General features: G+C 39.8%; 2 protein-coding genes across 4 annotated transcripts in view; both read right to left on the bottom strand.

Annotated features, from left to right (window-relative positions):
- Positions 1–2,849: 2,849 nt before the first annotated feature.
- LOC132906399 (nucleolar protein dao-5-like) lies at positions 2,850–13,749 on the bottom strand. The gene is made up of 2 exons (XM_060958557.1): positions 3,936–13,749; positions 2,850–3,196 (listed from the first exon to the last, which is right to left on the bottom strand). The coding sequence occupies exon 1, from the start codon at positions 13,747–13,749 to the stop codon at positions 10,789–10,791; it is 2,961 nt and encodes a 986-aa protein (XP_060814540.1). The 3' UTR covers positions 2,850–3,196; positions 3,936–10,788.
- Positions 13,750–13,784: 35 nt separating this feature from the next.
- Positions 13,785–16,119, bottom strand: part of LOC132906400 (receptor-type tyrosine-protein phosphatase kappa) — a 130,129-nt gene continuing 127,794 nt past the window's right edge. For all 3 annotated transcript variants that reach the window (XM_060958559.1, XM_060958561.1, XM_060958560.1), the window contains 4 exons: positions 16,033–16,109; positions 15,446–15,685; positions 14,253–14,597; positions 13,785–13,926 (listed from right to left, as the gene is read on the bottom strand). In XM_060958559.1, coding sequence (XP_060814542.1) covers positions 13,846–13,926; positions 14,253–14,597; positions 15,446–15,685; positions 16,033–16,109 — 743 coding nt within the window. In that variant the 3' untranslated portion in view covers positions 13,785–13,845. The remainder of the gene's footprint in view (positions 13,927–14,252; positions 14,598–15,445; positions 15,686–16,032; positions 16,110–16,119) is intronic.

The following is a 16,119-nucleotide window of genomic DNA, read 5'->3' as shown; positions in this document are numbered from 1 at the left end:
GTTTTGTATTTGACGCCTGAAGGTATGCAAATGCGAGGTCTGTTGTTACCCCTGATATCAGTGTTTAGTAAAAGGAAAGTTACGCCTGTACCTAGGTCATCCTCTCCGCTATGGCGAAAATCAAAATATGAAAGGGTCTGTATCGTTGGACTTGGCGACTTTATTGTTTCGTTACGTAATTTCTCGTGCGTTACTATTATCAATTGTTATCAATCAACTCTTACCACTGTGTTATATTAGTATATCTCATAGCATATAAGATTTCTAACAGTTGTATCAGTCTAACATCCTTTATTACTGAATATAAGATTTTAAATATAAAATCCTTATTAATAGTTAAATATTCTATTCATTCCTTAATTTTATTTCTTTTTGCCATTGAGCAAGTAGAAACAAGTCGAAATTATAGATCCGGTATTCGGGAATTTGAATCGTAGGAAGGATCACCGCTCGCAACTCGTGGACGATCATTGCTAATGAAAACATCTGCACGCTGTTCAAAGCCATTCGTTAGCCATAGATCTTGTTAGTTTCCTTTTCTGTTAAGTTAGAGGTTAGGAAGTATGTTATTTTTAAATAGGATTAGATATAGAATCGAAATCATTAATTTATAACAATATTATAAGACACGCAGCGCTATTTAATTATGTTATATCAATATTAGTAATAGTGTTACGTCGCGCGAGATAGTCCCTGCGACGTCCCTCTCGGTCTGGCCGCCAAGGCCTACGCCTCGTCACACTGACCCGCAATATACCCAAGGAACCACCATAGACCACATCTGTTATCTATTAAGCTCTATTCATATAAATATTTTCGGTTTATGAATGGTCCTTTAAACAGTCCTTCGGTTTATTGCAATTACGGAGAAAGCGGATGTGCCCAGCGAAATAGCTGGTTTTTCTCAGGAACAAGGACACCCATGAGCCACATCTGCAGGAGACTTTCTCCTCGTATTTTATTTATTAACATTGACTATAGCCAATGGGCATCGGGGATCGTTACCCTCGCTTTTCTACCGAGAAGTGTGAACAACCAATCCGCGTTCTTAGTTCAAAAAGGGCACACCCATACCGAGCTTTCCTCCTTAATAGTACGAGACGTGTCTGTTACTGTTCTATCACTCCTCGGGCAGTCAAGTCTACTGTTCTATCACTCCTCGGGCAGTCAAGTCTACTGTTCTATCACTCCTCGGGCAGTCAAGTCGACTGTTCTTTCACTCCTCGGGCAGTCAAGTCTACTGTTCTGTCACTCCTCGGGCAGTCAAGTCGACTGTTCTTTCACTCCTCGGGCAGTCAAGTCTACTGCTCTATCACTCCTCGGGCAGTCAAGTCTACTGTTCTGTCACTCCTCGGGCAGTCAAGTCTACTGTTCTGTCACTCCTCGGGCAGTCAAGTCTACTGTTCTGTCACTCCTCGGGCAGTCAGGTCTACTGTTCTATCACTCCTCGGGCAGTCAAGTCTATTGTTCTATCACTCCTCGGGCAGTCAAGACTAGTGATCTTCAAATCGTCTCTTAATACCTTCGGGTCAATCAACTACTGTACTTTCTGACACGACGAAGTCAAACGACACGACGAAGTCAAACAGTTCCTGTCTACGCATCAAGTATCGTCAGCTGGTGTAAATATATACATATTATATAACTGTAGACTACAGTTGTATTCAAAAACAAACACCCCTATTATCCCACAAGAAATAAGGGGATCGCCCTGCTCGTGGTGTCGATTCTTATAATCGTAACGGGAATTTACGACTCCCGTTGACGCGCTTCAACGCGGTCGCGTCTCCCCTCGACTGGATGAAATAACAAATAGAATTATATAATTTATATAATTTATCTATCCTGTACATTACTAAAGATCTCAATAAACGTTTATTTAAAGGTAATCAACTGTTTAATCATCTAATGGTCTATCCAGCGATCCTAGAATGACCCATCCCAATCCTTTAACGAGAAGTAGCAGCGAGGAACTTTGAAACAAAGTTCTGAAACTCGGAACTCGAAAAATAGCCTTGATCAAGATCAAATTAATTAGAGAAACTCGTGGAAAATCCCGAAAATTCCCAGAATTCGAGAACATAGGAAATGGACGTTACATGCCAGGAATTCTTCGGTCATGTGCCGAATTATCGAGATTGCGACCAAAATTTTTCGCCGATTTTGGGATTTTGTACCAGGAGGACATGACAGCGGAGGAGGTGGCACGGATTCGATAACTCTCGGAATTTTCGAAAACTTAGTCTTCGTTTTGTAGGATTCCCCTTTAAAATTCGAGCGTTCTTAACTATTTCTCGATTTAATTTTGATTTATTTCGTTTTTTCGTAGGTTTTTGTGGCATTGGGTAGTGAGAGGGACAAATAACAAGATTGAAAAATGCTGCTAAACTACCCTGATTTATTGAATCTCTTTCCAAGTACATTTTATAAAATTATTTTGCTATGAATTGTCTCATCTTTTATTGTATTACGCGTATAATTACTTTTAAGAAGCTGCTTACTAGCTGCTTGTGGTATTCCGGTTGTTGTTTCCGGTACCAAAATGGCTTTTCAGTAAGCAATAACAAAGAACAATTTACTTCTAATATTTAATTAAACTTTTAAACGTTTATTCACTCTTCAAGAAAAACTATTTTGTAAGTTGTCAGAAAAATATGATTTTACCGAAGCTGGCACATTCTACCACAACTGTAAGATATTCTATAAAATGTATTTTGTAACGTGAGTTTTTCATTGAAATATCGCAATATGTATGTCATTACATCGTAAATTATTAAATGTACAAATAAATAATTACGATTATATTGCAGATTTTAACAGGGGGATTGGGATAAACAAAATAGCCTCAATACAACATACGATCTATTTATTATTTACAACAATGTACCAATGTTACACAAAATGTACCACATCGTGTTTTTATTTAAATCACTTATCACACAATTTACAAAACGTCGCTCATTCGCTCGCCATTTAATGTCAGTTCGATAAATGGATTGCATTTAGAACTCGTTCTCAACGTTTTTTCATGGCATTTCGTACTTTTTCGGGCAAAACGATGCACGGAAGGGAGAAATTGCAAATATGACAAACTTGGTGAAAATGAGTTCTTGAACGCTTTAACGTCTTGCGCTTTAAAAAATTCATCCTGTCGCTTGATTCGCGACAACATCGTTCTCTTTCTTTTTATTTCACACTGTAATCTCATTTTACGTGTATCGCTATATTATATATTATAATTACGTGATATTAACAATGCAAAAATATCAATACTGTTATTACAATCAAATTCATTCCAATCTGATTGATAATTATATCTAATAAAAATTAATTTCTCTTCACTTTTGCGACGAACTTGAATTACTAATTTTCATTTCATCGCAAGTAGTTAACCGGATTGGCAGATTGGAAAATTTATGCATTCGTCGTGTGGCGACGGTCAGATTTATGAAATTCATTTTTATTTAATGGAATTTTTACGAATTAGACGAGAACGCTATATTCTTGCTTCGTTCGTCATTTTTCAAAAATTATAATCAAAGTGTTTGTTAATTATCAATAAGAAGAACGACGTTCACAGAGCGGGACAAAGTGTTTTTTAATTTAACTTCATCTAAGAGATGTATGATATCTTCAAAAAAGAGAAAAATAAGAATACGAAGGAAGAGATATTTACGTCGAGTCATATCGTTGCAACGGTGCGATATAATTGCCGATGAAGATTTTATTGACTCGAATAGAGCAGTAGAATGTCAAAAATGTATCCTGTCATTATATTATTTGAAGAAAAATAATGTCCCTTTTAAAAAAAAGAAAAAGACAGAGATACGTCGTTCCTCTATTTTACTGCATTTCTGTCTTGTTTCAGTATTTTGTAATTCTTTGGCATTTACCATGGAAGTAGGGATTTCTGGACGCTACCATACACGTAAAACGAGACGTTTAATTTTATTGCCAAAAATCTCATAAGAAAAAAAAAAAAGAACAATCATCGTTTGAAAGACATAATACGCGTCCAAAGTTCCGAGGTTCGGCTTGTGAATTGCGCGCGTAATTTAAATACTCGACGCTCGAACAATACGTATCTTCAAGTCTAGTACATCTTGCAAGAGATTCGCTTAGAATACTTAGAATACAGTTTCAATTGGACAACATAAACATTCAACATTTAAAAAATCTAATAAATCTGTACATGCTTTCAACGAGCTTGAAAGAAACATTAAACGTTAGGTCATTTCCATCATATTGTCGATTAGTCCAAGTATCTGTACGTTTACGTTTCAAAAGCTTCTCCGTTGTCTCACATGTGCATTCATATATTATCTTTCTTTTACAACAAATAAAATATACTATATATTTTAGTGTAACAACAACTATCCAATCATTCGATATCAAAATCTTTCCCGATTTTATAATACCACACTTCGATATTCCACTTTCCCTTGAAATATTAAAACATTAGCAACCATTCGGCCAAACAACGATAGAAGAAATTCGTCAGGAGTGACAAACAAATAAATAGAAAAAGAAATCCTTTCTTTTTTAAAAGAATCTTCGTTATTCTTTCGTAGCAACGAAGCTCCAGTAAAATACTCCAGTAAAATGTGATAGAATAATCGAATAAAAACGATCTCCGATTGATTGGGGCGTAAAATCCTTAAAATTCATTCGAGCGCGAAATTTCCAGCGGGAATAAGAAAATCGTACGGCTAACTTTCTAATACGGCCCATAAATTCTTCTTCAATAAAACTTTAAAAGTTCATGCATGCGACCGTGACGAATGGACGTGTTTAGGGTTTCGTTCTCGGCCACTAAAATCTCGCCCGCGAGAAAGAAACGTACTTAGTTTAAAACCCGAATATAACGATCTCTACTCCTCGCGAATCTTTGATCTGTGTTTTTTAATACTTTAGAACGGATCTGCGTGCTTTTCATCTACCTAACGTTGCTTTTCTTCTGAATATCTACGGTTCGAATTGTGAACCATCGAAGCAAAATTCATTTTCGTTTCTGGTCCTCTGTGCCTAAAATAGATTATCCTTAAGGAATATTCTTTTCATTTGCTAATTATAAATAATTTTTTATCTAAATCTTCAGTACCAGAAGTATGGAAGCTTTTCATTTTGAAAATCAAATTTCACGACCCGAAAGAGTAGATGAAACTTTGTACGATTATTTGGAAAGTAATTTTCGTCTATCAGTTTTTAAAGATTTTTTTTTAAAAAACCTTTATTTAAAAAAAGTCTTTTCTTTGTAATTATTAGCAGAATATTCTGTTTCTAGATCTCCTTGATATTCTTCCAAATGTATATTCTTGTGCTACATTACGCGATCCTTAAATTTCTCTTAAACAGCACAGCATCTATTAAAGATTTTTTCTTACAAATGAAAATAACTTTTCTTCCATTATCATTCTCGATTTCATCCGACGTCGTTATGTAAAAAGCAAAGGATGTTCTGCATGGACAACTATATATGTAGATGAGAAGCACGCATTTCTAGCGGTACACACACAGACGAAGAGCATGGACAGCCGATAAGATGGACGGATAGCTGTTGTGATGTTCCTCTCACTTTTTCCAAGTTAAGAACGAGTCTGGACGATTTATGCCCCGAATTAGAACGCGAACCCTGCCTCACCATATTTTTTGATTGCACTTTGTCGAACGTAAACGATGCGCATTGCACGGGGTTTACCGAACAAGAAAATCGTGAATTATGTTCCATACGAGCAAGTAGGTACTCGTTGCTTTTAATTGTAACAGATTCGTTCGAATCGATCAACGATACGCTTTACTGTGTCATATCAGATAAAAAGAATCTTAACTCTGACAGCGAATTAAGTTTCTTCGCACAAAATGACCAAATTTTTATAATTAAATTTCTATAATTAAAGAAAAAAAAAAAGACTAAGGAAATAGAGAAGAAATTATATTATTCGATTATTTCACGAATTATTTTAAAAGTCAGAGAATAATCAGAGAAACTAAGTTACGACAATGCTACGATAAAAAATAATAATTTTAGAAAAAGATTCCTGAATCGATCCGACAATTATCGTAGAAACGCTAAAATAGGAAATTTTTATGATTTTCTAAATTTGAGTAGGTCGAAAGAAAAAGGGGTGAACTGATGGAGAAACAACGAGTACCACGGGTGGATAGTGATTTTTAAATAAAATTATAGCCGATGAGAATACGTGTACGTGTAAGTACCATATACGATATCCACTCATATAGGTACACGAACGCATACGCGTAATCTGCACGCGCACCTTCACCTGTGCAATGGACAATTCGCGCGTACTTGCTACACGCGCGTTTAAACACCTACGATCGTGTGGATGCGTCCGCGCTCACGTAACGATACAGAGCGTTTTCTTCAAAATCTATAATTCCTCGAATCGAAGACGATGTTTGAGCTCGATATTACTGTTCTACCGACACTGCGCGAATTTTCTGCTCTCTTATTATTCTACTCACATACACATTCGTTTATTATATATACGCATATATATGGAGGATGATCCATAAAGCACGATCGCTTCAAATATACTCCGTTTTCGATAAGGAAGAAGACAGACGGCGAAGAACGACGATCTTTAAAACTTTACGAAGACAAATGTCTCGTGAGATGAACTTAGGTTTACGCGAGTCCACTCGTCCATTAAAATTGGCTGTAATTTGAGCTTTCTCGTGGTTGACACTCCGTAGCTACAATTTTACTAATTTATTAAAAAAGACACTGTTATCTCGTATAATCGATGATTGCAGTTTTTGAATGGGAAAAGCAATGCTTAATGATTACTGTAAATAAATTGGCTGTAATTTGAGCTTTCTCGTGGTTGACACTCCGTGGCTACAATTTTACTAATTTATTAAAAAAGACACTGTTATCTCGTATAATCGATGATTGCAGTTTTTGAATGGGAAAAGCAATGCTTAATGATTACGGTAAATAAATTGGCTGTAATTTGAGCTTTCTCGTGGTTGACACTCCGTAGCTACAATTTTACTAATTTATTAAAAAAGACACTTGTTACGTCGGCCGACTCTCTACCTGAGCCGGACCTCATATCGCGGACGGATGGCAGCCAGATGTCCGCACATCCTTATCGCGTACTCTTGAAAACACTCACAGGCTGAATATAAATCTCAGAAAACTCTGGCGAAAGTCTTTCATCGCAAACAAGGACTTTTCCACGAAAGCGTTTTCTAAGGTTTCTGGTTAACGTCTGGAAAACACGTGATCGCTAAGTGTTCACACGTGCGATGCCTCCTACTCCCAACTTTCCATCGAGGGTGGCTAATACCCTTCCTAGTCCATCGATAGTCTTACTAACCAATAGAAACAATTTCTATTGCCCTCACTTCTCCAACCAAAAACTGTCATCAACAAATCGGATGATTCCGTGCGTTAGACACACCCTTCCTTAGCTCACCTCCGACACAGCATCGTCACGATCAAGTCAGTTCGTCTTCGTCGTCAATTCAATCAACACGTCTACCACGATCGCTCAGTCCAACGAACTCACTGAGAAGCATCGTAAAGTCGCAATCTAACATTCTAACCGATCAGTCGCAGTCGAAAACTCTCTGTACGGTCGCGTCCAAATCAGTCACATTGTATAAGATATAACTCGAACATTCTAGTGATAACTTCCGATACTATTTAAACCGACACCTTATATAAGCTGTAAGTGTTATTGTGATACAAATATATATTTATTCTACAATCGTAGAATAAGTTGCATTCAGTAAATCACCCCGGTTATCCTAAACGAAACGCGGGGAGCGACCATTTCGCGGCGTCGATTAGCCGAATCGTAGCGAGAATTTACGACTCTCGCTGACGTGTTTCCTCGCGACCGCGTCTCATCGCGAACGGTCGCAACAACACTGTTATCTCGTATAATCGATGATCGCAGTTTTTGAATGAGAAAAGCAATGCTTAACGATTACCGTAAATAAAATGACTGTAATTTGAGCTTTCTCGTGATTGACACTCCGTAGCTAGAATTTTACTAATTTATTAAAAAAGACACTGTTATCTCGTATAATCGATGATTGCAGTTTTTGAATGAGAAAAGCAATGCTTAACGATTACCGTAAATAAATTAATCGTTCGGTGTTAATATAATCGTATGGCGTTAATTACTTAAAATTTCACATTGAATTACAAACGTGGGAATTAAGAATTTCTATATGCCTATTGAATTGATCGAATATTTAATCGCGATAGATCGTACCTTTTGTAAATTATATTTCAAATAACTTTTCATATACCTATTGGTATTATCGGTATTACGGATATTTCTCCTTTCTCTCCTTAAACATAGGAGAGATATTTGAAACGATCGTAATAAATGGATCATCCTGTACATCGGTTAAACAAAAGGGCGCGACGTATTTCACGCCGCGTACCACATTGACAGAGTTTCTCTACACTTAGAATACGTTAAGAATCTTCAATTCGGGGTTTTATATACTTTACGTAAACCCTCTGTATAAATATATGTATATAAAAGTAACTCCATAACATACAATAAATCGTATCTTTGTTTGGCACATTTCGTCAACTATAGGATCCGTACAAGTACACCTATTTAGGTACACATACGCTTCTATATATATATTTATATATACATACGCGTATACACCACGTGGCAAGTATATATATACATATATACCAACTCGCTTTAGTCTCTAATAGTCATATATATAATATATATAGTATATAGAATACGTACAAATATTCCATCGGAGTAACGATAGTATGTACCATTTTTTCTTTTTTTTTTTCCTTACGTGTCATTGTATTTTTTGCCTGTGTATAATATAAATATATATATATATATATATGTAAATCTCTCTCTCTCTATATATATATATACATTTATATTTATATATCTACATTTATTCTTTACTTTCCGTATTATTCCATTGAGTGTTGTTTATCAATCCTATCTACCTCTAGAAAATTATAAGAGGAACGTAACAATCTGTTATTCTCCGATACGATATAATATATTACGTTTTTCTTTACGTCGTTAAAACGTCACGCGCTTCGCCGAACAGGGAATAGGCTTGGCAAGCGTGGGAGTTGCACTCTCTCGCGAGATTTCCTAGTCTCTTCTGTTCACGATCGTCCCTTTAACTTCGTTCAGATTAGCCCAGTTACCTACGTTCAAATAATTCAAATTCGAGTAAATCCAAGCGAGATTCTATACCATTTACTTTCTTCTTGTTAGGACAGCTTTAATCTCCATCGAGGTGATTTTGCGTTACGTTATACGATATACATCACAGGGTGGATTACAAATTACGTTTATAATTATATAATTAACGTTTCATTCGCATACACAACTGCTTCCTTCTCTATTTTCCATTAGAAATATTCTCTTAAAGACAAATTATCGAATCGAAAGTTAAGTAACTCGACTTGTACGAATTCAAACTTAAAGTCTTATTGCTACTAATCCGTTGAATTCGAGTAACATAACTAACTTGAACGAAGCTTCTGATCCAAATAGATTTTTCAAAAGAGTACGAATTCATTCTGCTTTCGTATATAATTTCGGAAGCTTAGCGAAAGTTTCCTTTTTCTCAAAAATTCGTCGAAGAACATTCGTGATGCGCGTAATCGAAAGCACAACTCCATGGACCCATTCAGAAAATCCGGCCCGCAGTCGGAATATATATTATATATATATTTTTTTTTTGTGATTTTTCTCTTTTTTTTTTTTCTTCATTTTTACTTAATTATCGTTCGATAGGATTCTTCGTAATTCTTTCGCTTAATCGTTTCTTCGTTTTTTTGTTTTTTCTCATTTTTGTCTAAATAAATATATCCACGAACAAGGCACTGCTCGACAGGCGGAAGTGTGCGCGCGACACCGTTTTTTCGTCGTTGTCGGATGTTCGGATATAATACACTGCATGGAAAATTTCGCGTCGATCTGTCGAGCTTCTTCGAGCCGTTTCCTATCGCGAAACGTCGGGTAAAAAGTGGTCGGGATGCGTTTTTAGAATATTATCCGCGTAAGTGTGAAGCACTGACGACTCTCGAGCTTTAAGGAAATTCTCCCCGTCTCTAATCGCTTGCATCTTGGAGAAAATGGACGTTCCGAAAATCATAAGTTTATTGAAAATCAAAAATTTACATAAGTTCCCCACGATAGTTTCTTAGGAAATATCATTCGTCCTGTTTATGTACTTTTTGATCGTGTTTGTCGGTAAAGGAAAAAAGAAAAAAGAAATGGGAGTTGAATTTAAGTTCGTATGATTATCCCCAAGAACAACTGCGAATGTTGATCGCTATTTTCGCCCTGATAGAAATTGAGAGCGAGATAAGGGCGTGGCAGTACACCAGGCCATGTTAACCCTCCTGATACATCATCGTTTAATTTTGCATAACACGTTTGTTATTTATCAAATTACATTTATTCTTGACAACCGTGGAATCGCTGTATCTAACGATCAATAACCAGAAACGCTTGTCAGAATTCAGAAATTCCTCGTAAATGATCATCTTCCAATCTCGGAACAATCTATTGTTATTGTGATCACCGTTGAAAAAAGAGAGATTTGTTTAAACAGCGAAAAAACAATACTCGAGAATTAAACGATTCGCTTCCAAAATCGATCTCACCATCCATCTTTATCAGAAGAGTTAAACGATACGACCAATAGATTTGCCATTATTCTCGGTCCGAATTTCGTTCAGAGTGAACGCCAAACACAGGACGTCGTCAGAGAGCGTTTCGCCCACTGGCAGGTCGGCGTGCGTTATAAAGGGAAGCACTTGGTCCGTTTCTGGGCAACGGTGGATCGGCAGTCGACCTTAGAACCTAGGGTGAAACTCTCCGGCTTGACCGTCTCCTCGACAGAGATCTTTCCGAGTCGCTTTTTTACTCGGAATGGCGTTGATCTCGGGGATATGATCTCGTAAAGATCGCTAGTCCTACCCTGAATCTGAACCCTACCCTTTGGACTGCTTGCCTTCTGATCGATAGGAATAGCGATATCCACTTCGGCGCAGTGATTCTGGCTCATATTCTTCGGAACGTTTTTCTCCGAGTCGCTACCGCGCTCTTTCTCGTTAGTTTCATCCGATGCAGCGTTGAAAACATCGGAGGAATAGCTTTTGGAGTCGCGTATCAACGCTACATCCGAGTAATCGACCGCTTCCTCAACCTCCGAAGGCAAATTCCTGGCAGGAGCCATAGAAATAGCTCTAGCTTCTGGTTTGTGTGGTTTTTCCTCGTCGGCATAGTCCAACGACAAACACTTCTTCTCAAACAGAGCCGGGCCAGGAATTCCTCCATCGGACTCCTTCGTTTCTTCCTCCGTTTCCTTCTCTTTTTGCCGATCTTCCTCTTGCTTCCTATCAAGCTGTCCTTCCTCTGTTCTTTCTAGGGAATTGATCACCCTCGACGGACGGCGAATACTATTTTCCCGTTCAACGGACAGACAGAATTCCTTGTCAGTCAACAGAATACGCTTAGGCTGTCGAACTGGTTTTTTATCCAGTTCAAGATCCTCCTTCTCCCACGACGGAGTCTTTAGCAAACTCTTCACCTTTCTTAGCTCAGTCAGCAAGTCCATCGTCTCTTGCGACGGTTCGTGGAAGATCCTTCTCTTTGGTCGCCTTATGGATGAATTAGTGTCCGAGTCTTGATCACTAGGGTGATCTATTCCCTGTTGTTTCTTCAGCACAGACCTAACTGTACCTCCATGGACTCGTACCACTTCGTTCTTGCTTTCCAAAGTCGAATCTGTTTCCATCTTGGCGGGAGTCGAACTTACCGACTTTGACGTTTCGTCTGTTTTTGACGTAGGATCCTTGGGACTTTTGTCACGAGCATCTGGCACGATGTTATTCGCTCTTAGTCGTTCCTGTTGCCTTCCAATTATGCTTTGAGCATTACCTCTTGTACGTCTTTTGAAGTCTGCGTATGTTTCAGTAGGAATTTCATGGTACTTGAACTTATCCTGAAGCTGTTTGAACGTTTCTTTGGAATACTCCTGACCTATCCTATGCGCCAGAGAATCCTCTGACGATGCTTCCCTAGTTTTTTCGACCTGGTCTCTTTCTTGGTATACAACAGAAGCGATAGAGCGATCCTTGGACAAAAGATTATCCGAAGAAATGCCTCTTCTCTCAAACTGCGCCTGTTTGCTAGGTTTTCCACTCTGATCCTTGCCATCCCTGTCCAGCAGGTCCTCGTACGTCTGTCTTCTGGTCTTCATCGGCGAATAAATATTTTTCTCCGAAGAGTCAGCCTGTGGTTCGGTTTGATCCGGCAGAACAGATGAGATTGGACGTTTCACTGGCGAATTGGGAACGCTATCTTGCGTCTGTTCAACGGCCTGGGAGCTCTGAATCACCTTTCGATGAGTAGGTGTTCTTGGTGTCGATGGATCTCTCTTCAGCAGCCATCTTTTTCTTGGCGAATTGTCCCAACTATTAAGTTCTTTATCAGAACTGACACTTGCGTTAGTAAAAATGATTTCCTCGCTAGTTGTAACGCGACACATGAGCAATTCAGCTCCATTGCTAGCCCGTTCCTTCGTTTCCAATTTAGGCGATTCTTCCGTCGTGGTGGTAGTATCCAACGGCAAAGAGCTAGGCCCGGAGTCCAGGACATCGTCCAAGGAAGCGCCTCTGAGAGGATCTCGAAGTTCCTTTACTTGCACAGTCGATTCTAGATCCTCGGTTTCGAACGAATACATCTTCAACAAAGGACCTTTAGCAGACCTTCTACGTTGAACGTCAAATGATTGCTCCACTCTCATGTTCTTGCGAACCTTTCTCTCTTCCGCCTTCCTCGTTTCCTCGGTCTTTGTCGTTGCTTCCTCCACGCATGTCTCATTCTTAACGCCCCACTTTTCGTAACGCGGAGTATCGAATATAAATTTATCCAACGTCTTCGACGAGCCAATTTTGTCCAAGAAAGGTTTCTCCACCGCCTTGCTAGGCCCGATTTTCTCCAAGTAAGGCTTGCCTATTATCCTAGGCGCAAGCTTCGCCAGGAACGGCTTGTCCTCCGTCTTCGAGATGCCGATCTTCTTCAAAAACGGTCTCTTCTTCTCCTTACCCTCTTTCTCGAACGATCGATCGTTTAATTTCTCGCTGCTATAGTTCGATGAGTTGTCGCTGCTCTTAGATCGCGCCCGTTTATTCCTTGGGTGTGGCGTTAACGGAGTCCTGGGTGTTCTCGGCGTGAGGGACGGACTGGGCTCCTGGTTCGGGCAGGTTTCGTCCAGCAGAGCGATGGCGTCTCTCAGATCCATGTACGCTTTCCTAGGTGCGGCACTCGCTGGACCAGGTCGTGGTACCTCGCTGTCGATGCTGCTATTCCTCGTGGACGTGCTTTCCGGTTTCATTTCCGCGTCCATGTGCGAGTACGAGGGATACGAGCTCCGATCGCCCATGGGCCCCGGCGAGGAATCTATGGTAGGGTAATCCTCGAGGTACCAGGGCGTTACACCGAGGTCTTCTGGTCTGGCCGCGGTACTGTGAGCCGGAAGCATCGGGATCTTACTGATGGCGCCTCTGTTGCTGCCAGAACCCGTTGACTGTTGATCGGTCTGTGCGGTACTCGAGAACGTACCAGATATACTGGCTATCTCGATCGGGGTGCTGGTTATCGCCACTTGTCGACGATAACTGGTACACGTGGCGAAATACGGAAGCGCCGGACGCGCCGTTTCCACGATGACGCGACCCTGGGCGCACGGGACCATCGGCTCCCCGTCCGCCGGGGCTTCCTCCGGAGTCAACGGCAGCGCCGCCCCGCGACCGAACTCAATGAACCACAGCTCGTCCCTCAACTCGCTTTCTCACTTTTTCTCGTTCATGTCCTTGTTCAGATAGTGGAGCACGTAATGTAGCACCAGGTCGTAGCAATATTTGTATTCGGTCTGCAACAGTTTCGAACACGATTTAAATGATAATTAAATTGTTTGTAAATTGAAAAATAATCCTCGTTTTTAAATGGAATCTTAAGTTAAGACAAGTAGAGACTTAACTTTTTTTAAGGCAATTTTGTATCGTTGTACTTGTCGTTTGATTTTAATTGATTTTTAGTTAATTTCTGTTAATCGACGACGAAATTACAAAACTATCGTTAAAGAATAGTATACGCAACAATTCGAAGCAATATCCCTTCTTAAATTTGGAACACACGACAGCTAACAGCCGAAAAACTGAATGTGCCGAATAGCTTGCTCCGCTTATAACCACTCACCATGTTCTCGACAAGCTGAGGTCTATGTCTGCGTACAGTTTTAACTGCTTGGAAAATGTCCACTTCCCCATGTTGAATCACTTGTTCTATACACGCGTTTGCGGCGCAATATACACCGCAACGACTTCTGCCATCTGGGGAGACCACAGCGACCGGTCCATAGTCGGTTCGTTGCCTCCACCTCTCCACCATATTCATCAACTCGACCAGACTGTTTGTCGACGTTGGAACTTTGTGACCCATAGGCCAACACGTCAGTTGGAACAATTGAACCGTCTTCGGTGGTGCTTTCACGCCTGCCATCAGCTCGGTCAGTGACACGATTTTCTTGTTTATCCTAAAAATCTATAGAGCGATACCATTATTTTCTAGAATCTATCGTCCAAATCGTATTGAAATGCCGTTGAGAGGTTGAGTAAAAATTATATATTATATTCCAGGTGGTAGCCATTCGACACTCTAAGAGTTTGAGAGAACATATTTTCTTTCATGTCGTGGGCAACTTAATTTGCGAAAGCACCAGCCTAGTAAGCGAAAGATTCGGATTCGAATCTCGGCCCAGCAACCCGTACTAGTTAGAAAATTTTCTTCGATGTCGTGGGCAACTTAATTTGCGAAAGCACCAGCCTAGTAAGCGAAAGATTCGGATTCGAATCTCGGCCCAGCAACCCGTACTAATTAGAAAATTTTCTTTGATGTCGTGGGCAACTTAATTTGCGAAAGCACCAGCCTAGTAGGCGAAAGATTCGGATTCGAATCTCGGCCCAGCAACCCGTACTAGTTAGAGAATTTTCTTTGATGTCGTGGGCAACTTAATTTGCGAAAGCACCAGCCTAGTAAGCGGAAGATTCGGATTCGAATCTCGGTCCAGCAACCCGTACTAGTTAGAAAATTTTCTTCGATGTCGTGGGCAACTTAATTTGCGAAAGCACCAGCCTAGTAGGCGAAAGATTCGGATTCGAATCTCGGCCCAGCAACTCGTACTAGTTAGAAAATTTTCTTTGATGTCGTGGGCAACTTAATTTGAGAAATCACCAGCCTAGTAGGCGAAAGATTCGGATTCGAATCTCGGCCCAGCAACCCGTACTAGTTAGAAAACCAGATTGCCCAAGGAAATGTTTTTAGATGTCTTCTTAAACTCCGTAGAGAGAATTGAAAGCGTGTAAAAGAAAGAGCAGCAAGCTGTTTCTCACCCAGGTCTTGATGTTCGTGTAGTGGTTGTGACTGATGTGATCAATCGTAAAAACGGGTCCGTATTTCTTGGAGTGTTTTCCCTCGGGCCAGAAGCTGGGGAAGTTGGTGGAGCCTGGGGGAGGTACGCAGAGTACCACCACAGCTGAACACTCGTAATCGTAAACCAGGGACCAAAACTCACCGCACGTGTGTCGAAGAGGCCATTCCGTAACGATGTATTCCCTGGGCTTCGTGTAACCCTGTCGAGAACGACCATTTAAGAGAAAAAACGACCATGTTCGCAGGAAATGAACAGTAGTTTATACAATAGAGCGGACGTGGGATGAAGATTGACGAAGGAAAAGATCTTTTTCTATATAGTAATTTGGTTCTAAGCGCAGTTCAAATCTGTTACGCGTTGGATGAAATGTAATTTTTATCAGAGAGGATGACGAAGAACCTTTTGTATGGGAATTTTAATAAACCTCCGTTAATCTCTAATTATAGGAAAACAATATGCAAAGTTTTGTTACAATAGAAGAATGAACTATTAGAGAAAATGAAAATATCGACGTGATACATTTAGATATATAGATTGTACACTTACGTCCACAAAGACAGCATTTATATAGTCAGTGTAACTGTTACCCTGGAAGCTGGTGAGGTATGGTCGGAAGTTGTCAGCTAAAGTGAG

This window comes from Bombus pascuorum, chromosome 4, assembly GCF_905332965.1.
Source record: "Bombus pascuorum chromosome 4, iyBomPasc1.1, whole genome shotgun sequence".
NCBI classification, from domain to species: Eukaryota; Metazoa; Arthropoda; class Insecta; order Hymenoptera; family Apidae; genus Bombus; species Bombus pascuorum.
This window is presented reverse-complemented; position numbering and strand designations above follow the sequence as displayed.

Bases quoted from the DNA above. Each gene is read 5' to 3' on its own strand.
- LOC132906399 (XM_060958557.1), bottom strand. From the start codon at position 13,749: ATGGTCCCGTGCGCCCAGGGTCGCGTCATCGTGGAAACGGCGCGTCCG.